The sequence below is a fragment of the Anguilla anguilla genome, chromosome 1 (genome assembly GCF_013347855.1).
Source record: "Anguilla anguilla isolate fAngAng1 chromosome 1, fAngAng1.pri, whole genome shotgun sequence".
In the NCBI taxonomy this organism is placed as follows: Eukaryota; Metazoa; Chordata; class Actinopteri; order Anguilliformes; family Anguillidae; genus Anguilla; species Anguilla anguilla.
In genome coordinates this window covers 23631150-23654728 of record NC_049201.1, presented here as the reverse complement: position 1 = coordinate 23654728, position 23579 = coordinate 23631150, and the positions used below count along the sequence as shown (strand labels likewise).

Sequence of the window (23579 nt, the reverse complement as noted above, 5' to 3'; positions counted from 1 at the left end):
CAGGCCGCCAAGGCCAATGAGGACCCCCCACCAGGCCACCAAAATCCTTTTTTTAAGTGATAAAAATAAAGCCAAATACCTACTCATTTGGACATCTATAATCATTTGCATTTGGGAGACTCTGTGCAGCGCTGTTCCAAAATGCGAGTCAACCTCTGTGTTGTTGCCCAGTCATTTTGACACAATGAGAGTGCCACTGATGTCGGCGTCCCTTTCAGCTACTGCACAGCTGGAGCGCGAGCGCATGGGGTGCAGGTAATGATGGGTAATGATGCAGGTAATGGGTGCAGGTAATGATTAAATGATTGCATTTACCTGTACATACTGTACAGCGCAGTCCAAGTATTTTGGACCGTGACACAACATTTGTTATTTTGACTTTGTACTCCGGCAGATTGGATTTGAAAGTGAAGAATGAATGTAAGGTTAAAGTCTGTCAGCTTTAATTTGAGGGTGTATACATACATATTGGCCGATCTGCGTCAGAATTGCAGCCTTTTTTATACAAAGACTCCCACATTTTAGCAAACTAAAAGTAATTGGACAAGATTTAACATGATCTTAAATAAAGTAATCATATTTAGTACTTGGTTACAAATCCTTTGCATTCAATTACTGCCTGAAGTCTGCAACCCAGACATCACCAAACACTGGATGCCTTTTCTGGTGATGGCCTGTCAAGCCTTTATTGCAGTCTTCAGTTCCTGTTTATTTTTTTTATTTTTTTAAGAGGGGGGGGGGGGGGGGACTTCAGCCTTATCTTCAGCAAGTGAAATGTATGTTCATTTGGATTCAGGTCAGGTAATTGACTTGGCCAGTCAACAAAAATCCACTTTTTTCACATTGAAAAACTCTTTGGTTGCTTTAGCAATGTGTTTGAGGTCATTGTCCTGCTGCAAGGTGACTCACTGTCCAATGAATTTGATTCATTTTGCTGAATCTGAGTGGATAAGATGTTTCTGTATACTTCAGAATTCATCCTGCTGCTGCTGTCAGCAGTTACATCATCAATAAATACAAGTGAGTCAGTTCCAGTAGCAGTCATACATGCTCAAACCATAACACTACCTCCACCATGTTTCACATATGTGGTGGCATGCTCTGGATCTTAATTCTTTTTTTGCTGTGATGTTTGTACAGAAACAATTTGGGCTGGCTGGTAAAATTTGGGAATCTATCAGCCACTCTGGCTGGTGTGCAAAAAAGTTCATTTGCTCTGACCCGGACAATATGACAGATGCCTATCGCTCAGCTTGAGCTACTGCTGGAGTATAGAGCAGGAGAATGTAGCATGAGTTAGCATGTGAGCACACTGTGACGGCCTCCAGGCCTGTCTACCTCACCTGCAGTGTGCCTGACATGTCTCTTTCCCTGCTCTTCTCTATTTGTGCTCTGTTTCTTTAAGACAGGTACGGCCTGAAGAGTTCACGGCCTGCAGCTGGGTACAGGCCTTCAAAAGGGCCAAGGCTGTGGCTCTTTCTCTCTCTCCTCTGGGCAGGGTGCCCATTTTGTTTGATTGTGTTCCTTTTTTGTTTTTTTTTACTATGCAACATCCCTACATATCTACTTATCACACATGCAACACTCCACCCTCGCACTAATATACTGATTGCCACACCTCACCCCGTTGTTATGGTTTTTTGATCATTTAAATTAAAATCTTGGTTAATCCGTTCTTTATCGTGTGGTCTCCCTCTTTTGTTGTGACTCTTAACGAGCGGTCATAACAATACACTAAAGAATGTGAGATCACCCTTGCAGTGTGATTAGATCCTTGGCTGGGGACCTTGGTCTTTAGCTCAGTGTGCTAATCTTATCTATAGTTGCACAATGCACGTTGGAAACTTTATGCATGTCCTTTATAACAGGATTGATGAAAGGCCCACTGGTTTTCCAGGTGCTTCTCCATATTTGTTATCCAGCACAGATGACAAGTACAGCTTTACACAGGAAAAGTGGTTTGTACGACAGGATAGCCCAGTGTATTAAGAATTTTCTTGCAGTCATTCAGTAACCTGTCCAATGTATTAAGACTTTGCTCAATGTATAATTATCCAGAAGAAATTACTATCTCCTCTCCACACAGCAGTGTTTTACTCAAGCATAAGCAATTCAAACCTACAACTTCACAGTTTTAATATGGCTTCTCTAAACAAAACACCACACACAACCGTATGTTCTTCCCATGAACAGTAAATAGTCCTGAAGTAGCAGCCATACCACACAGTAGTCTCCTCAAAGCTGCTAAATTGCTCAAGCTAAACTACGCAAATCAGTGTGGTCTTTAAAAATCCAATGGAATGTTTCTTCTTATGTGTTATGATGCAAGCCCTGGTATCCAGGTCTCTTTCCCCAAAAAATGTCTCTCTACCCTCGGTCCACATAATCATACTTCTACATCTGATCTGGCCACAAAATCACTTACATTCCCCACATACTTTGATTCCCAAGGTCGTCATTACAAATGAGAATTGAATTGACCCACACAGTTAAACAAATGTCATTTTTCCTTTTACAAATATGACAAAAAGTACAAAGATTCCTATTCCAATTCCTTAGTTCCAATTCACAAAGGAAGTCGAGAGAAGGCCCCAGTTTGAATGAAAGAGGTCTACACAGGCAGACACAGTTAAACACATGCTCTTTATGATTTATTTGATTATTGACTCGCTCAACCCAGATGTACCTAGTGTCGTTCTGTATTCCGTTGACCTATGGATCTTTTGATCAATATTGCCCATGGCAATCCCTCATCTTGTGACTGGGCAGTGGTCTCGTCTCGTTAGTTTTTTAAAAAAACGTACAAAAATCTAACTAATCATGCAAAACTATGCGTAATGTGCATTTGTCCGTGTGTATGAGGATATTTCTACACAGTATAAGAGGTCCTGACGTCTTGGTGACACTTAATTGAAACATCTTCGAGGCGGAGCAGCAGGAGGGTTTGATCCCACTGTGAGAAGACCTGAGTACGTTCCACTCTGCTGCCAGGACAGCCTGGTGCCCAGCGGGTCAGAAAACACTGCCCTGCTGTCACTACTGACATACCGAGAGTGGGCGTATGTCAGTACTGAATGACTGAGATCTTGCAGCTGTGCGTCAGTGCCGACAGACTTGATTGTAGCTGTGTCAGCACAGATAAAATGAAAGTGTCCGTGGCGAATGTGTCACTGAGTGAGGCTGTGCGGAATTGATGCTGAGCATGCCGAGGTTTGGGGGCGTGGAAGTGTTTTTGAATGTGTGGCTGCGTTGTGGAGTGCGGGTATGTGGAAGTATTGCTGATGTGCAGCTGTGTAATAGTGCTGCTGAGAGTGGAGGTACTGTTGATGTGTGGCTGTGTAAAATGCTAGTCTCACCTTGTTCTGATCCGTCCAATAAAGGAAGTATCCCTGTGGATCAACGCGTAAGGTCACAGGGGTCACTGCCGAGGAATCCTGGCAACAAAACAGAACAGCTGGGCTTAGAGCACTGCGACATCAAGCTCATCAATCACACGCTGAACCTACCACACACATACAGACACACACAAACACACACACAAATAAAGATACATCCAGCCCCACCTGCACACGCACACTCAGACACACCAGTCTCAGCCCTCACACGCAGAATTGCACCCCTCGACAGAATTTGAATTTTTTGCATTATTCAGAATGGACAGATTATATCCACCAGCACAATCTTGACGGCTTCTCCAAATGAGTCTGCGCAAGGAGAACAAAGTTAATTAGTTCAAGGTTATCCTTTTATTTTTGAATAGCAGACAAAGACAAATGTGATTACCACTAATTATCTCCAGCCGAGCATTGGACTTAGCAGCTCCCTTTGAATAACTTAATTTGCATTGTGCCGTACAACACAGGGCCAAACCCAACTGCTTGCCCGCCACCCATATGCATATCTTCATTTGCTAAATGAAAACGGAAGCGCAGCAATCACTGCATAAGGTGAACGTGCGACAACACCGCTGTTTTGTGTGCTGTTCTACAATATTTCATTCCAAACCCCCTGCAGTATACATGTCATTACAACCTCACACGTGCACGTCAACAGTGCGACTGGGACAGGCTTTTTCAGGAAGTCATTAAAACTACAAATTTACTACAGTCCTGGCAGACTAGGCCAATAATGTCCAATTCATATCCAGCTGGCCAGTGGTGACCAGTCGTTTCCCCGACAGCTGTCCCACCTAGATTTACGGGCTTGGTCCAACAGCACACTGGTTAACGTCCTCCATAATAAACAAACCTCGAGGACGACGGGTAGCTCAACCTGCGACTACTGTACGTTGTGATGTTTGGGTGCAACCGGCAGGCTGGTGTAGTATTTGGATTGCGCTAGCGGCAAATATAACCAGCTGCCCCTCAGGAGCGGCAGTAGCGCTGCCCAAGGACGGTGGGTTTCAGTGGAAAAGCTCTGCTGCGCATGGCGTGCGGAGCACCTCCGGTCGACCGGGACTTCCTGCGGCCTGTCTGCTCCGGCCACACGTGAAGCGCGCGCCTCCGACGCGACAGCCGCGCAGTACGGTGCTCGGCTGACGGACCGCGACAGGCCGGCAGCTCGCGCCTCAGAGGAGATCATGGCGCTTCGCCTCACCCTCGCCTGGATCATCGGAGGCAGACAGTGCCGGGCAGGCGGCCCCGCAAATTCACCCGCCCACTCCGAATCCGGAGGACGCCTCTCGGAAAGCCCGAGCCTCGAACGCATCCGCCATGGGCGCGCGTCTCTACCTGTTTCCCCGCTCCTCCTCTCCCCCGCCTCCACACCGGCCAGCGCTCCGCTGATACGTATAATCTGGAGATGCCGTGTGACGGCGCCGAGCGGACTCAGACACGTCAGCTGGCGGCTATCTGGCCAAAGCGAATATAAACCCCCCAGATTAAAGAGACGCGGGGCAGGAGACAATCCTCTCTTAAACATGAATTTATAAATTTATTTTTTCCTTCAGCCTCTTCATCTGTGTGGGCAAACGGGGATTTGAAGTTTGACTCAGAGATTGCGTAAGTGTTCCACATACGCGCCGTTCGGCTTAGGCGGAGGACAAATCTCTACCCCAAACGGATCGCAGTTCCTCCCCCCCAAAAAAACGCCGGCAGCCGGGACAAAGCAATCCCTCTGCGCACAAAGCAGATATTGATTGCGGTTTATTTAAATCTCGCTAAGGAGCGGCCCACGTAAAGGGTGATTTAATGTCGGGGTGACAGAAAGCGTCTTAGCCGGTGCGGAGGCAGGCCGGCTTCTCCCCATCCGAAAATCCCCATGTTCCACAGGCTCCGGAACTCCTCTCTCCGCGCCTCCTCTCTCTCCGCGCCGATCTGCCATCGACCGCGTTTTATTTTAGATCTAACGAGGATCTGCCCACATACGCGCGCCGACTTAACGAGGGGCCGCGGGGAAGCGACTTAGCATAGCCGCCGCCGAGGGTCGAACTGGAAAGACGGGGAATTTAAAGCGTAGCAGTTGCCGTAGCAACAGACAAGCATTTTTATTTTTATTCATGGCCACGCTCGAAAGTGTCAACATTTTAAACACAGATTATTAAGGAGTCGGCAGGGTGCACATGCTTTGATGGAAAGCACTAAGGGGGATTACAGGTTTTATAGGTGGGGACATTCCAAATGTATTTTTCTTTGGAGCAATTTTACAGCCTGGAGTATCAAAAGGACAACCCCCTGTGAGCTGGACATGACTGCAATGTGACCGCCTCTCTCTTGAAAGCTGAACATATATGACTGTCTTGCAGTTGAACACAATTGCAATCTGACTGCCTACCCTCTCCGAACAGAACACGACCATAATGGCACTGCTATCACCTCTGAGCCTAAAACAACCGCAAGGCAACTATCTCCATCTCTCAAAGCACAACCGCAATGCCAACGTGGCCCTCCCAGTGCTGAACACAACCAGAAGAAACCGCATCCCCCACCAAACTGAAACAAGCAGCGACATAAGCGTCCCTCTTTCAGCCGAACATGACCATTACTCCACCGTTGCTCTCTCTTACCGTAACACAACCGCAAGGTTACTCAAGCTGAGCGTGGGTGCAAAACAACTGCCTCCCACTTTCTGAGATGAGCACGACCACAGCCCATCTCTGTGAAAAACTCAACCGCACTTAAACCTTAATGGACTATCACATAAACAACGTACCAAGGAAACAAAGGCAATCTGTGACATACAGACAGCCTGTAATGGCTGACAGCCTTTGACATCAATGTGCTTTCCTGTTTTATACACAGTATTACAGTTATGATACTGGTTAGCTCCCTCAACATCACTTATCTAATCTAATCAAGGCTTAACTCAGAACTAATCAAGGCGATCCTGTAACCTGATTAAGTGAGAGTCAAACGCTGAAACAGTCAGAAATCTCTGTTCACTCACATGACCCATTTACCTCTTTTCCCCTCATCTAAGATGGCGTTTTCAATATCAAGATGTTCAATATCGATATTTTAAAAATGGCTTCTGCTTTCCTCTCTCATGCATAAATTCCATTACTTTCTTCTCTACATGAAGGTTTGCCATTCACCGCTGCAACTATCACTGGCATATGGTTAGAAACCAGCATCAATGCACGTCAGCAAATTCCATGAAAGCAAAATGCAGTGTACTCTAAATGATCACATACATAAATGCATGCTACAAAGCAGGTAATATTTCATACCCTTTTATCAACAGTAGCTGTGATTTACACTGTGCAATCCACAGTCAATCCATGATAGTAATTTATCATGCAAAATATACTTCCCATGATTCTACAGCATTGGGACCACACTGGTACAGTTTCCAGAACTCCTTCATCTCCACAGCTCTTAAGCATGCTCATCACACAGCATGCATTGTAATATTCCTAAAGTACTTAGTTAAAAACTGAAACAAACCTATTAAAAATTAACATAAACATGAAATAATACGAATAGATTTTGACCAAAATTCACACGCACATTTGTGGCGCATGTTGAACATTTCAACCCAACCAATAACTACTTTGATATTTCCCCCCCTTAATTTCAGATTTTATCTGAAAAGGCACCAGAAAAGGGAGTTGTGAGAATAAAACAGCCCAGCACTCATCTGTAGGCTATAGGTAATTTAAAGTGGGGAACAGATTCATTTATTCATACGCAAACAGGATTTGCATAAATTACAGACGTGTCACCAGGAGGTCTATTAAATACCTACAGTACCCCTACAGCTCAGTCTATTTTAATTTTCGGACAAACATTGAGTGTTTTAATACACATAAAGGTTTCGCAACAGCTAAACTTAGCTACCCCGTTGACTGGAAGCAGGACAGCCAAAATCTTGTATCAAAAATAGCCTAATCGACATAGCCTAATAGTAACGAGTGTACAACCTTAAAACGAGACCATCTCTATGTATTCATTTAGGTAAAGAAATTTAAGACGTGATGATGTCGAAGTGAAAACTATATAGTAGTCAGGGGCAGACGCTGCGCTTTTTCAGCAGCGCAAACTTGACCAAAAACTCACTAACAAAAGACCCTACAGGTGGACGAAAGCAAGAGATGCTTTCTTTTGTTCTCTTACGTCGACCCATTGTTTTAAGATGATCAATCTGTCCAGCACAGACATCGAAACTGCATGTGTACCAGGACTCCAGAACGTTACACATATCTGCATTTGAATGTTACAACCGCTTATCGCAGCTTCGCACACGGCGCCTCGCTTGTCTAGATTATTTGTCTTCTTTGTGGACGCTGCAGCACTCCACAAACACGTTTTGGTGCACAGTGGACAAAACATCAATTAGTGCTCGGTTTTATCTGGCTGTCACTGCTCTTCAGAAATAGGTTTCCGGTTGTCAGTCGCCACTGAATGGCATATTATCGGCTACATGCGAAGTCATTGGGCACAGCTGCTCTCAAACTGTATTGAACGGAATATGGAGTAAATGCAGCGCGCAAGATTAATTTTTTTCTTATATTTTCAGTAGGTTGTAATGAAAAGTTAAGGTAGTAACGTTATGAAACAGCCAGGTAGTGTATATTGTAGACTACGGTCAAACGTTAAGTGATTATTTTATACATAGAATGTATAGCTACAACGAGCATCACTGATATTTATTTTAAATCGGACATATACCACAATACTATTTAACATTAGGGTGTTATACGTAGGCCCCTAACAGGTTTTACAGCCAGTCGGAGATACAATGACTTAATTTTGTTACAACGCAACACGTGGACTTAACCTTCGGAAATATACAATGTGACACCCAGTTGTATGTACCATTTCTTAAGAGGCTCCCAGTTATAGCCTACAGGGTCGTAAATTTCCTATATATCTCTCCATTTCCTCTCCCAGTCACTGTGCATACACCAAACGATATAGCATGCGGTTCTATTAATAACAAAACTGATTTTTAACAATCGGGTAATTTTATAAATGATTTATTTTATTCGTCCACCTTGGCGACACTTAATTCCCGCACCAGTTGTAAGCTATGCCGTCGGAACCTTCCCCCAAACAGAAGAAATACGCGCGGTGGAGACCCGCGTGTCCGCGTATACTTACATCATCCCATCTCATGAACCTGCTGCCTTTCTTCAGACTCTCCGGAACGGAGACGGGTTCGAGCTGCAGCGCGTGAACTCCGGGCTGTGCTCCAGCCATTTACACATTTATTTCCAAAACAGGGGTTAAAAATAGTAAATATGTGTATTTCTTTGCTTTAAAATACCCCCAACCGGAGGCTCTTGGGGATGGAGTACAGAGCGGTGGTCGATTGATATCAGTTTTTCAACCGCCTCATCCTTCGCGAGGAAGGACACAGAGACGGAAAGACAGAACGAAAGCAGCGATGCGGCTCGCGACAGAGCGGTGGATGCAGGCTGACAGGGTAGAATGAAGTAGAGCAGAATGAGGGGGCTCTCTCCGCACTGACTTGCCACAGCGATCGATGCATGCATGGGCAACCCGCTTATTAGAAACTAGCGCCTCCTAGTGTTTATGTAAGTGCCAAATCCGGCGCAGATAATATCAATAATATGGTTTTCGCCTGTTGTATTGAGTCCGAAACATTGAAGGCTACATACCTTTGCATAACTTTACGAAATTAATCTGTCAGGTAACTGATTATAAAACGCATTGTCTAAATACATTTTTGATTTGGGAAACCTGCATTTTAAAATAATTTTGCCAACGTGTTAACATGTGTGACAGTTATCAATACAACATGGTTTTAAATAAGCACACAAATATAACCTGAGCGAATAAACTCAGTTTGCAGTGGCCTGTAGCCTATATATATATATGTGTGTGTGTAAAAAAAAAAAAAAAAAAAATATATATATATATATATATGTATATATATATATATATATATATATATATATTTATTTTTTAATATATATATAAAATCGCGAGTGTTACTCTCAAAGCCTAGCCTACAGACGTCCCCCTTGCCAAAATCTACAATATCACGGTTCTGCGAAATATTCCATTTACTTCGAGCGATGCTTAAGCCTCCCTCATTCTTTCAACTAGAAAATTGTTTCGCCGTGAAGTTTTAACTTAATTAGTTGTCATGCACTATTAATTGTGTCTCAAGTGCTGAAACGCAGAATCATGCGCTGAAGAGTTAAATCCTTGTCAGACTCATGTGTGGGCGCACAGCAGCGGTACTGCAGGTGGGTACAAGTTCATGCTAATACAAAAATAGGTTATATAAGGACGTAGCGCTGACTTTACATGTTAGGCATATATATTGTAAGTATTTGGACATTAGCAAATTTTTTGTTGTTTTGGCTCTGAAGTTCATCACGTTTGAAATGAAAAAATGAATATGGGGTTTAAGTGCAGACTGTCATATTTACAAACCTTTTATACATAACTTTCCGATTTTAGGGAATCATTTAATCAGACAAAATCATCATCTGTAATTACAAATTTAACAGGAGTAGTCCAGGGCAAAGTTGCACAAAGCTCAAACACCATAAAGTGGAGCAGATGTCACCATTGCATGTCTGTTCTTAGAAAACACAAGATCGTTTACATTGATCCCTCTCCTCAAAAATATAAAGGCACAGTTAATAGACCTGTCCAAAACAGCTCACAGCTCTATCTTTTAATAAAGTGATAACATTTCAGGCTTTGCATTAGATGGACATCTCTCCTTTAATAGTACTTCATTGTTTTGTGCAACTTTGCCCTTGGCTATTCCTGTAAAATTAGAAATTGCACCTGTAGATGAATATTTTTACCTCTGATGTGATCAGCCTTACATCTGTAAAATTATGTAATGTGCATGCAATTACCATACCGTATACACATCCGAGATGGTTCAGGACTACATCATTCTTAAATCAGTGAATTTCTTCTCGATCTCTGCCGCACTGCATTCAGAGACTACAAAGATGTTTGCATTTGCTCTGAACACTGAAAATTTAATGTGGTACAGAGCACAACTTGCTTTTTATTTTCCTCATACTTCACAATGAGTCAATATTTAAAGTATGTGTATGCAAAGTCCAATGCCATGCTGGTTTGGTTCTTTGGAGAATCTAAATTGCACCTAGGTATGAGTGAGTGAGTGGTGTGTGTGTGTGTGTGTGTGTGTGTGTGCGCGCGCCCTGCGATGGACTGGCCACATGTCCAGGGTGTATTCCTCACCCTGTGCATGCTGGGAGACACTCCAGTAGCCCTCCGCGACCCTGACCAGGATAAGCGGGTTAGATAACGGATGGATGTTTTATCCTCAATTTATATTTAATATTCATGCAACATTTTAAAGGAGGATAGAGACAGACTCCTTACCTGGACAACTTGCTTGGGGACTAGCCAGAAATAAGGAACACTGGAGCAAAAGAACTGTTTGACACTGTGGAGAATTAAAAGTATGGTTTCAATAGTAGCTCCGAGTGCACCTCTAAAACAAAGGAAGCTGAAAGTAGAAACATTTGAAAGTGGACTCATAAGTGTGTTACTTAATTGATAAAACGCCAGGACAGCATTGAGACGGTGCTGCAGTTCACTGTAAAATATGTTGCTAACTCATTGCCCTCATTAAATATACCATAGGAGAATGTTTTCCTTCCTTCCTACTCATTTTTCCAGAAGTCTGTCTCAGTCTCAATCACCATCCCTCTACATTGACTGGTTGTCCTATCCATTATATTCCACAACTACTTGATTTCCCAGACCACAGTCAGTGAAGCTAAAGTGGGGATTCAGTAACAGACCATAGAGACATGACTGTACTGAATGAATGAAACATTGCATTTATATACAACTTTTCCAGATACTCAAAGTGCTTTACAGTGGTCAGAGGGAAAACCACCTCGACCACCACCAATGTGTAGTACCCACCTGGGTGATACACGGCTGCACATTTTGCACCAGAATGCTCTCCAAACATCAACTGTGGTGGGGGGAGATAATTTTTTTTACCAGTTAAATCAGGGGTGATTAGGTGGCAGGCTGAGGGAGCCAGTTTAGGAATTTAGCCAGAACATCCAGGAACCCCCTAGTCTTTGTGATGTGTGTCACGGGATCTTCAATGACCACAGTGAGCCAAGACCTCAGTTTAACATCACATCTGAAAGATGGCATCCCCTACAGCACCGTTCACCCGTCACAGGTACTGGGGCATTGGGAATTAGTTGGCCAGGGGGAAAGATTGCCCCCTGCTGGCCCACCAACAACACTTCCAGCAACTTTAGTTGTGCCAGGCAGTTCCCAACAAAGTACTAACCAAGGCCACACATGCTTAGCTTCAGCCATTCAGCAGGACCAGGGTTCATGGTGCTGTGGCTGCAGAACCTGTGCTTTAGAAGGCAGAGCATCTCTTAAATTATGCAATGTTGAAGTGTATGTGTGACATATAGCCACTGTGAGATGAGCTACTGCTTCCATGTGATTTACACAGGCCAAGTGACCAAATTTACATGTTTTTGAAATTAACTGAATATCAGGCACATGAAAAGTTTAGTCTATATCCAGGTGTATCAGTGTGTGGAAGGTAAAACATTACAACTGAGTGTGTGTGACACCAGACAGAATTATATTGGAAAAAAATGTTGCTGGTAACCTGGGATGTAGACACTGTTATGCTATGAAGGATGATAGAGAGGTCTTGGATGAGTCACCAGCTTGGTTTTGGCAAGGCTGGTTAGTCTTAAAGTTTGGTGTGCTATTGAGGCATGCAGTAATGCATGGCAACATTCATTAGTCAGAAGACTTAGCCCAGGACAGGAAGGAATGAGTTTACTTGTGAAATCAGTGCAAACCATTTTCAGTGCAAAACATCATTACCTTTAGTATTCAGAAGAAACGGGACCATTTCAGAATCCATTCGGATACCACTAGGCTATTCATTTGCATTCACGTTAACATTTAATTTAATAACAGTAAGCATGTCCCATTTACATCCACATTTGAAATCATGCGCATTTTCTGGTCATGATTAGACCAGTAGGTTTTTTTTTTTTAATTATTAAATGTATGATAAATTTATATTAAGCAGAAATCTTAGTATTAAAAACAACGATTTCAAACAGGAAAGATACTCTTATCCTAGCTGCAGTGCAATCGCTGTGCTCAACCCTGAACACTGAATTAACAGAGAAACTATCAGACGACAATAAATATGAAGCAATTGTTTTCTAAACAGATATGTTACGCGTGCAGAATAATGACCTATGCCTGCAGAATAAAAGGCCTAATGATAGCTACAGCGATACATTTTTTTTCTTTTTACACTCCTGATCTAAGCGAAGGCGGTCCGTGAGGTTGGCTCTGGGCTCAGAATCAAGTCGCTCCACCTTTAAAATAAAAAGCGATTCTATTTCCTGGTTGTTGGCGATCATGTGCGCTGTCAACATGGCGGGGAGAAAATGTCTTGCAGGACCCTTTGATAAAATACATATCTTCGGTGTATTCCTGGCCATATTTGTAATAAACTTTGTCGTTTCTGCAGATCAGGAAGTCGAAAGCAAAGTACTGTCAGTCGCTGACACCAACTGGACTTTGATCCTCGAAGGAGAATGGATGTTACTGTTGTGAGTATTAGAAACAATATTTGAATCATAAGGAGGCGGGTACATATAGGAGCTAACCGTGGGTTGCAGCTATTATTTTAGCACAACGGACTGTTGCAGAATATTTCGCTGCTTGGTGTTTTATGTTTATTGCAGCTTGTGTTAAGAGATAGGTAGCCTAAATAGACTACTGTTTTGTTTTTGTGCATAATGTATTCCTAAACATGAAGCCGGAAGCATATGGTATAATCCAAGTGATGCTGCTATCGTGGCTGTTCTCCCCAATATTTTTTTTTTTACTGTTTCCCCCCCTAATTCCTCTTTTGTGTGTTTGTGTAGAATACACACATTTAGCTAGTCGGGGGTCGCGTTCATGTTTTCATGTACAGCAGATATTACAGTTGGGGTTTTGTTCGTTATGCAATGTTCATGGATGCTTCTCCAGTGCTTGCACAAACTGATTTGAAATACGTCTTTTTAAGCGATTCGTCAGAACGGAAGACTGTTTCATTTCTGTTATTGTTTCGTTGCGCATATTTTGTTAGCGTCGTTAATTATCTTTTTAAAGATAAGTTTCGTGGGGACAGGCACGTTATATTATGCCTGTTCAAATATGTCTATTCTATTAATTTATAAAACATTAGCCTCATCAACAAGGCTAATATTGAAGCCTTCAGTAAGTTTCACTTAGTGTGGGTGCGGCGGGTGTATCAGATAATTAAAACATATTTAAAATGTTTTCATCAAAAGAATGCATAATGTGAACAACAGGTCATTCAACATCACACACTACTCAAAGTATCACCTGACAAAATGCATTATATTACATCAGCACATGCTCCATTCTATTATACTCAGCAGTGTTTGCTGTTGATGTAGGCTATCTACAGCACAGTATCTAGTTTGGGATTGATGTTGATTAGCAAAGTCTTTTTCAAATTGGGCACATTCAAATAAAACAAAAAAATAAGACTTGAAGAAAGCATCAGCCGCATTGCTTAATAGGAAAACTAAAATTGGTCCCTGGTTGTCTGCTTGATAACCCTTTGGGAAGACATGTAACTGCATAGGAGAAAATGGAAGGAATATTTGTTTAAAAATATTTGTTGTTAAAATTTAGGTTATTCCGTAATGAATAAGAATTTTCTGTTAAATTAAAAAAAAATATTTTGTTGTTCAATAAAAAATCAAACAATGAGTAAAAGGAAAAGTCATACAGTGATGCTAACAATACCAAGATATTGTTGGTATAGTGTATGATTCATAATTTACAGGGTCTTTAAACAGTACCTATTGGGCAAACTGACTGCAAAAGAAATTTTTGGAATATTGTGTTTAAATGCACATGATGATATGTGTATCGATATGACTTTTGAGAAATGCTTTTTAAAAAGATATTACTTGCATTTAAAAATATAACATTCAGCTAGTTGCATTTGGTTCTTCCCACAAGATAAACTGCATTAAAGTATACTGTATGTATAGTACATTAACTCTGGGATAATTTTAAACATCAAAAGAAAATTTGTAATTTCTTAAATTAAAATATATATGTAAGTTTCAGCATTTATTCATTTCCCCTATTGATAAATCATGAGATATGTTGTGTTACACCAGAATAACAGATGAATCACGCATTGGTTTAAAAAGTTGGTCGGTATTAGGGCTTTGTGTATGCGCTTCGGTGTGATTCTGAAGTGTGCGATTTGTGTGTTTTCGTGCGAGTGCAGCTATGCCCCCTGGTGCCCGGCCTGCCAGCAGATAAAAGAGGAATGGGACATGTTTTCCCGGGATAGTGCACCACTGGATGTCTCTGTGGGCAAGGTGGACGTCACCCAGCAGCCAGGTACACCCAGAACCTTCCAGAATCTGTCCCAGGGACAGCAGCTCTTCAGATTAGCTACTTAGAGTGGGCTCTTAATTCTTTTATATTCACCCTGACCACCAACGCATTCTTAATGTTGAGTGTCAGTACCTTTAACCAAGCTACATTTTTTACAGTCATATTTCTTTTTATTTTCTTTGCAAAATACTTTCTTAATTTTTTAACCATTAAACTCACAATGTTGTGTAAATACAGTTGGTAAATTACCATTTGAAACTTAGGCTGAAGGTACATTGTGAGTATGTTTAGGCTAATAGTAGCTGGGGGCTTATATTTAACATAAGTGTTTGCTTATGGTTCAAGTAGCTGAGCCTACAGTTTCCATAAGTGTGTGGTTGCTCTAGTAATTATCTCAGCAGGTCTGGTCCTGTTCCTTGTAGTGTCGTCCTGTAGAGTTCACACTGTAAAGCTCTCCTCAAGGAGATGAGGTCTGCATTGGAGAGACAGCCTCGGCTTTGGGTCCATATCTCAGCTTCTTCCACACCTGCAGTCATTATGTGGCTTTCTCTGTGAGGAGATTCACATTTGCCTGTGGTTCGTTCCTACACTTAAACCAAATGTAATCCAATTACACAAATGAAGCCTCGAGGTATACAGTGTGATTGGCTGATGTCTTGGGCAGCCAGGCTCACATGCAAAAGCTGTGGTTGATTCGGGGGCTCCTGGATGAAGCGTGTTATTTTAGCTTGGTTGTGTTTGCTTTGTAGGGAGCAGGTTTGCTCAAAGCTTAAACCTGTTTTACTTAACCCACTAAAAAAGTGGAAGAACCAACACAATTACCCTTTGGGAATGGGGGACATTCGGAACTGAAGAGTTCTTGCACTTAAACGTGAAGGTTATGAACGTGTAAAATCGACTCATTTTAAATGGAAACATTTGTTGGGATGGTTACTTGCATTGCACTAGCCTGTTTTCTTAACAGGGTCTCATGTTGTGGCTGTAAATAATTTTGTCAGTTCATAACCAAGAAACAAACAGTAAGATGGATCCTATTTTAACAATGTCTTTTTACGAATACTAAGATGCGTCATAACAATAACCTCTGTAGTTGACAACTATGGACGAAAAATGCTAATCTTGTATTCTCAAAATGAAAACATCACAAACTGTAACTTACAATCAAGACAAGTGCAAGAACACACAGGGCAAACTGAGAGTACCAAAAGGGATCATCAGGGATTGTTCTGTTAAGAAACGAAAAGCCATCAGCAAGGGTACAATGAACGGGGAACAGCGGTTTGTGGAGGGCGGGCAGATCATGCGTCTAGCACTGTTAATGAATTGTAGCATTCTGGGAGAAGCGAATTTGTCTCGGTCACACCTCCCGGTGGAGAGAGCACACGCACCTGGGTTGCGTAAGCTGATCAACCCAGGTGCCCATAGGTGTGTTCCCTTTCACAGTTCGGGGCCAAGAAGGGGCGCACACACACCAAGAGAGCAAGTTTATTGTTTGTTCTTGTTTGTTTGACGGAACACTGAGAGAAAGGAAACTGCTGCTGAAAAGCTATGTTTGGCAAGCTGAAAAGCTGTCGCTCAATTTTCCTTTCTTTTGTATTCATTGTTTTGGTTGTTCTGTTAATTTATTGTTTTCGCCCGGAACCCGTGAAGGGGAAGGGTGAACGTGTTTATTTATTTGACTTTGTGTTGTTGTGGACGCGCTTTCTCCCTCTCTCCATGCAGCAAACGACAGTGCACACCCAGAACTGCCACATCTCCCTCCCTGGGGTCTCACACCGGCATGCGATATGAATAAATACATCTGCCAGTGTGCCGAGAAACGCATTAAGATAATAAATAATTTGATTTTTAATGAACCCACTGAACCTTTCAGGCTTCATACTGTAGGTGATGGCTTACATTGAATCCTAAGCTGAATTTCCTCTTCAGACTTTGCAGGATTATTGAATGTATAATGTGATTTTATATACCGAAATAAAATAAAAAAGCCACAATATTAGATTTGGCCTATATCACCCAGCCCTGTCCTTAAGCACCCCCAAACTCGGAAAAGTTTTGCAGAACTATCCGTGAAAGCGAGAGGCGAATACCGACAGTGCGGCGCACGCGTTTTGGAGTCGGTGTGTCCGCAGTGCGTCGAGAAGTTTCAAAGGGCCTCTCACGAATCCACAAATAGCGCGCTAACTGCGGCAGAGGTGCTTAAACACATCCTCCGCCAAACCGCGCGGAACGGGAGACAACCGCATGCTGACAGATCACAGCCCTGAACGAGCCCTCAGCTGTGCCCGCACCCCCGCCCACCTCAACCCCCCCACTATCACAAAGGAAATAGCAGTTCCCGTAGGGGATCTTACGCTGCGCGGCTGATCGTTTACTTTGTTTTTCTCCTCTCTCTCTCTCTCCTCAGGTCTGAGTGGACGGTTCCTGGTCACGACGCTGCCTACTATTTTTCAGTAAGTTCTCCGGTAGCTTTGGCCATCTTGCAGTACGTAGTTGTCCATACGGGCTCCACAAGTCTCTCCACAAACAACTCTTCGGTGCACTACACACATTGCTAGATTATATTCCCATTATTCACTTATTTCATAGACCACTTCCGCCTCCTTTCTCAGTGGTCAAAGGAAGATAACGTATCCACTTCATGTGAAGTGTGTGTGCTATTGTCACACAAGTATGCCTTGCTGTTCCGACAGCGCCAAGGATGGAAATTTCCGGAGGTACTTGTCATCACGGACGGTGGAGGACTTCCAGAGCTACATCACTGAGAAGAAGTGGGAGGTGGTAGAACCTGTGCCAGGATGGAAGTCACCGTCCTCGATTGTGTAATTGGCTTTATTCCCCTACCATTATTCATTTACGGTTATTTATACATATGCGCGGATGTGTCTTTTTTAAACCTCACACGGCTGACAGAAAACTGTTTGTTCTCTGGGCTTGGAAAAGGTGAATATTGATTGATGATGACTGTGCGCTGAATGCTTTGCTTAAATATACAGCAGTGCCTTCCTCAGGCAAACTCTAGCCACAGGAGCCCAAGGCTTTTTTTTTTAGCGATGTCTTAATCGAAAACCTATTAGGAGTTCAATTTTGTTGTGTTGTATGCAGTGTCTTGCAGTATAATCAGACATTTTTATTCACAGATAGGACAGTGAATCAGAGAGGAAGAACATAGGAATGTTCTTTTTATGGTTATGTAGCTTTCTGCAAATTTCTCCACTCAAAAAAAAACAGTCTCCTGCCTCTCTCTGTCCTTCCCTCTCTCTCTCTCTCTCTCTCTCTCTCTGAAGAATGACAGGAATGGCTGGCCTCTTTCATCTCTCTGTGTGGATCAGAGTAAGCAGATGTTTTACTATAGAGCAGAGATGTATCGCATGGATTGGTCTCTGTATTTATCATGGTTATGTTATGATCATATGCTATGGATATGCATGTACTATAGTTATGTATGCCTTATGGCTGTGTATGGCTTATGGTATGTGAGCGCATGCTATTTTGGCTCTATAGAAATAACAGGGTCAGTGATATTGAAACAGTCTGCTTCTTCTCTTGAATGTGCTAAATATCGCTTATGATTACCAAAATCACACCCCTCATCACTCAGAGAAGCTGGTCTGAAATTAATTTTCTGGCCTCACTGCCTGTGAAATACCATTAATAATTTCAGAATCCCAGCTGGATTCGCACTACTAGGATGGAAGCTGTACTGCTTAGATCATGTGGTTTCAGCAAAACATGACGTGAACATGATTGAAACTGTGAATGAATGCATTAATTAGTATGAACGAATCATGAGCAAGGGCATTTAAAAAAAAGCATGAATGGCGGGTAATATACCATACACTAACAAATCCATTCAAATACCTTCCATACTATACTACATTAGAGGGGATAGGGGTGAAATAATCTATTAAATTAAGGATTAGTTTATGTATGTTACTATATTGCAATGTATTTGTGTTGCTCACTCCTATTTGCTCACGCAATTCTCTGTTAAGGAATGTAGCCTACTGCTACAGGATGAAAGGTGTGATTGTGGTGATGCAAGGAAGCAGCATTTGTATTGGGTTGGGTGGTCGGTGGTTCTGATTCAAGCCGTGTCCTGTTTTGCACAGCAAATCCACAGTTACCTGACTGAAACGCAGGGGCTGCCAGCGTGGACGTCCTACTTGATATTTGCCATGGCGACGTTGCTGACAGGACTCATCCTGGGCCTGGTAAGAGCGGAACTGCATCTATGTCCTGACACCAGAATGGCGCGTGTTCCAGCCCCGGCCTTGTCTGATCAAGGGCTTAAGAAATTTGGCTCTCCGCTTGACACCACAGTCTCTACAGCAGGGGTGTCAAACGTCAGTCCTGGAGGGCCACAGTGTCTGCAGGTATTTGTGGTTTTCTGTCAGTCAGCAGCCAATTCAAGCCTTGAGAGAGTGGTCTGTAGCTAATCAGTGACTGAAATGGATCTCTCGTGCTGAAACACACCAAAAACCAGCAGACACTGCAGCCCTCCAGGACTTGAGTTTGACACTATAGTAATCAGATGGTCATCTTCTGCATTCCATCCACCTTTCCCTGCGATCTGTTAAAATTTCAACTGGGAAAGTAAAGTGAATGGAAGGGTGTGTTGAGAAAGTGTACAGTTGCTAATGACGGAGGAAAGAAGTCATTCAGGAAATAAAAATTAAAATGTCAATCTCTTGTAGAAAAAACAATGTCTTATTTGGAAAGTAAATTAATATGGTAATTGTGTTTTAGGCTGAAAGTAGGACAGGAACTGCACTTTCTGTTCCTTGGAATTAATACAGTTTTTTTTTTTTTTTTGCTATCCTCTACCTGAGGTGCAAGGTGAAATGTTTGGCTGAGAAAATGTAATGCCGTTGAAGCTGTTGACTTTTACAGAAAGTTCTTGTTCTTGTTGGATTAGATCGGTTTAATTAGTGGCAGTGCTCACAAATTAAAAGCTTACATTATACTGCGCAAACGAAATACTAAATTGTAATCGTGAAGTGAGTGGTTCTTGCATAAGGAGACCTGTGTTTGCAGCCATTAAAGCCCCTGTGGTTATTTTCAAGTGTTCACAGAGTTTTTTCCCGGTTTAGTAATGTTCTTTTCTGAGTTTGACCAACTTTTATTTTATGGCTCCCATTTCAGTGTTGCATAAAACTTAAGGGTTGTGTAATCCTAGTGGAATCTGTGCTAGTTAGGAGGATAAAGTGGGTGGAGTGTACTCTTCTGAAGGGTTTTCAAATGTGGAGTTACGCTATATGTTTCCGCAGTGTTGCTGTGAGCTAAAAACATGTGGGAATATCTTTTTGTTCTGTTAGGTTCTGGTTTTGATCGCAGACTGCCTGTGTCCATCGAGACCGAGGCACAAGTCTGGAAAAAAAGGTAAGAAAGTACTAAATAAATCCAACTGGCAGTTACATAAATTCATATTTAGAATTCTTCTTAAACTGATGTGTCCATTTTGTTATAAAATGAAATGCAGACTGAACTGCAGTAGCCTGTACATGCAGATAGTTAACAACAAAAGGAAGCACCAATATAAATTATCTTAATACAGTATTGAATTTATCGACCTCATGTGGCCAGTACTGTTTACATGCATTGTGGCATAGAGTACCAGAATCTGCAATTCCACAGTATGAATAAAACAACATTATTCCCCAAGAAAGTCTAGTCTCATGCATAGTTCATGGAAATGGAAAACACTAGCATGGATATTGTTCCAGCATATCCCATAGATGCTCATTTGAGTTCCGACCTGGTCATTGAAAAGGCTAATGCATATGGGTAAAGTCAGTATCATACTCAAACCAGTGAGCAACTACTTAAGCTCTATGGATGGGGGGAAGTATCATCTTGAAAGACGCCCCTCTCGGCAAAATGAGGTTACCGTACCAAGTGGGCGATATGAGCTCTTCATTGTGGGGCATTATTTATTGGTTGACTTCCTATAACTGTTGCATTATGTAAAATTCCATCTCTGTTTTCTTATGTGATGCTTGCAGAGTTTTTTAAATGTAAGAACATTAAAATTATTCAAATTGACAACTGGTTGGTCTTTGGGTCAATGAATTATTTGACCTTCGCACATATCACACACCATGAATGGGCAACAAAAAAAATCAATGAGCTAGCCTTACCGATAATCTGGTTGTGGTCCTACCAGTACAGTTTCTCCTTGAATGCAATTTACCTTTTTGAGACTGTCACGCCAGCTTTTTCATTTACTCGGATTTTAGCATCAGGACCAGATAGATTTTTACCTCCATCTCGAAAACTTTATTATTTTTGAGATTTATTGCAGACCTGGTTGTCTGTCCCTGCTTATTTGTCCACAGAGGAGTTCCTGAAGGATGATTTATCCGAAGACGAGGCAAACGCCTCCCTGATCGAGGAGAAGCGGCCATTTGACTCAGAGAACGAAAATGAGAATGAGATGGAGCACATGATCTCCGGAGAGGAGTCCGCAGGAGAAGAGGCAGTGACCACTGTGGGGGCGGACGACGGCAATGACAGCCAGCAGCCAGAGGGGGCGACGGAGAGTGAAGTGAGACACCGGAAGCCACAGGGATCAAAGACAGCAGAAGAAGAGACCTAACCCCTGTTTCCTAGCATGGCCTACAGGATTCGTGAAAGAAGAGTGTCGACCCCGTGCACACGGGCTAGGGGTGCCAGCTACACGGCACACGCCCATACGGAATGACCTTCAGATGACCTTTAGTTGTTTAAAGTAAATTCTGCCTCCCGCTCCTCGGCTTGCCTGCTGTACCGTGCATGTCATTTCTCTCTCGTCTCTGCAAAAACACTCCTGCGCTACAAGGATAGTGTGCTGGCTTTGGCTCAGGTGGGTAACAAAATCTGCCATAATTTCTTCCATAATTTATCAAATTAACAATAATAATTCAATAATTTAATTCAATAATTTAATTCAATAATTCCTGTCTAAAACTGCATGGGTTGTTTCCAGCAAAAGCAGTTTTGTTTTGAATTATCCCAGTACAATTCATAACACATTTGGTAAACAAGATTCATTCATTATCTGACCCTACAATCCCTGCTCAATAATGTTAGGCCTCCATAGTGTGATAAAGAATTTTTTTTTTTTTTTTTTTTTTTTTTTTTTACAAAAGTGAAAAAATGTCAGCTGAGTCTTATAATCCACCAACGAGTTTACAGAATTATAAGTGTTATGATATAAACACGCATATTGTGCTTGAAGTGGACTGATGACCATGCACAGCGTAAATGCACAACACATTCCAGAGGGGTTAGAAATGCACTCCTGCTTTCTATTTATTAAATCTGGGGAATTAAATGTGACTGCATGGGTTTTAACTGGTGGACTCCTGCTTTTGCAGGTTGTGTGTTCTTCTGTCACTAAGTTTTGAAAATTTAATTTGACTGTATTACAGTATTGAATCAGTCACAAGGAGCTTAAGCGTGTAAATTACTCGGATGATCACTTTGTTCTGACATTGCAGAAATATTTTCTTGGATTTTTTCACACGACTGCACGTAATTTCTGAGCTTGCTTTTTGTATGCTTCTCCATGAGCGAAGTTAAGTAATTTCACACAGAACAGTCTCAAGTCTGAGAAAAGAAATATTAAACAAAGGAAAGCTTGTCCATAAAATCAAGCGACGTACCGATAAAGGTAATCAGTCTTTTCTGCAAAGGACTATGAGGCACTTTGAAGTCTGGTGGAGCTGAACGGCTGCACAAGTGGTCAGTTTGTCTTAAGCGCCCTCTACTGGCCAACACAGAAGTTAACAATCAAGATGTTCTGCGAAAAGTTCCTTGGGCGACAAGTTTAACCGGCTTGCTTTGACAATCTGATTATACCTGATAATCCGATTATTGGCTTATGGAGTTTTAACTTTTACTCTTTTTTTTGGCTTCTAAAGCCTTTTTTAAGGAGTCATTAATTGGCTTTGTATTATTTTTGTCCGTGCTAATTAATATAATCAAATGCTCAGCTTAGTGTGAGGAACCAGGTGTTAAGACAAAAATGTGTAATAAATGAATTGCAGTTGCCAAATAATAGCATCAGTATTGATGTCATATTTCTTCTTTGGTTGTGTTGGTGTTCTGGGATAAGGTTGTTAGGATACGCTATGAACAGCAGAAAAATACTCTAACCCAGATATCCTCTTATTTGACAATCACATTTGCCTGTGTACTCTTTCAATGTTTTATCACATCAAGGAGTATATTTATACATGATTTCTACCAACGTATTTATTCAACATAGAATATAAATTCACTATTTTTCAGACAAAAATGATATATGTAGCACTATGAAACCAGCCAACAGAGAAAAATGCATTTTGATATATCCATTTATTTGTCATTTTTGTAAATCTATTCAGAAATTATACATTTCTTTTAAGGGTAACTTCACTAAAGACCAAATATTCTGTTCCCTACTGTGCAGTTCAGTGTCTGTACTTATTGAGCTCGGACATTTGTTGAGAAAGGAGCCGGTTTTCACTGTGGACAAATGTGTGCATTTCAGTGAGAAAAAACTAATGAGGAAAAACTAAATAGATGGGCAAAATTTGTCAACTGATTTTCTTATGCATGTGAAAGCACTTAATGTACAGTAGCACAGAACACTATCCGTGTGATAGGTGCAATCATAAACTGCCCTTATACAGTCTTGTAAAATGATTGATTTGAAGTTACTTGATTATATAAGATTGCAGTCCATTTTCTCCCACTACACCTCTGTAA

General features: G+C 41.9%; 2 protein-coding genes across 5 annotated transcripts in view; one reads left to right on the top strand and one right to left on the bottom strand.

Moving 5' to 3' along the window:
• The window catches only part of LOC118229604 (1-phosphatidylinositol 4,5-bisphosphate phosphodiesterase beta-1), a 70554-nt gene extending 61629 nt beyond the window's left edge, over nucleotides 1-8925 (bottom strand). For 3 of the 4 annotated variants that reach the window (XR_004765698.1, XR_004765700.1, XM_035421723.1), the window contains exons 1-2: nucleotides 8541-8925; nucleotides 3357-3434 (exon numbers count right to left, since the gene is read on the bottom strand). Coding sequence is in view for 2 of the 4 variants with exons in the window: in XM_035421723.1 (XP_035277614.1) it covers nucleotides 3357-3434; nucleotides 8541-8639 (177 nt within the window). In the remaining 2 variants the exon portion in view is untranslated. The remainder of the gene's footprint in view (nucleotides 1-3356; nucleotides 3435-8540) is intronic. The other variant, XM_035421718.1, reaches the window with a different exon arrangement.
• A 3881-nt stretch (nucleotides 8926-12806) lies between these two features.
• Nucleotides 12807-21961, top strand: tmx4 (thioredoxin-related transmembrane protein 4). The gene is made up of 8 exons (XM_035381187.1): nucleotides 12807-13024; nucleotides 14734-14849; nucleotides 17254-17299; nucleotides 17540-17668; nucleotides 18134-18179; nucleotides 18959-19060; nucleotides 20165-20228; nucleotides 21185-21961. The coding sequence occupies exons 1-8, from the start codon at nucleotides 12831-12833 to the stop codon at nucleotides 21442-21444; spliced, it is 957 nt and encodes a 318-aa protein (XP_035237078.1). The 5' UTR covers nucleotides 12807-12830; the 3' UTR covers nucleotides 21445-21961.
• Nucleotides 21962-23579: the final 1618 nt, after the last annotated feature.

Bases quoted from the DNA above. Each gene is read 5' to 3' on its own strand.
- tmx4 (XM_035381187.1), top strand. From the start codon at position 12,831: ATGTGCGCTGTCAACATGGCGGGGAGAAAATGTCTTGCAGGACCCTTT. The intron at 14,850-17,253 runs GTACACCCAGAA...CTCTCTCCTCAG, and splicing joins GGACGTCACCCAGCAGCCAG to GTCTGAGTGGACGGTTCCTG. The intron at 17,300-17,539 runs GTAAGTTCTCCG...CTGTTCCGACAG, and splicing joins ACGCTGCCTACTATTTTTCA to CGCCAAGGATGGAAATTTCC.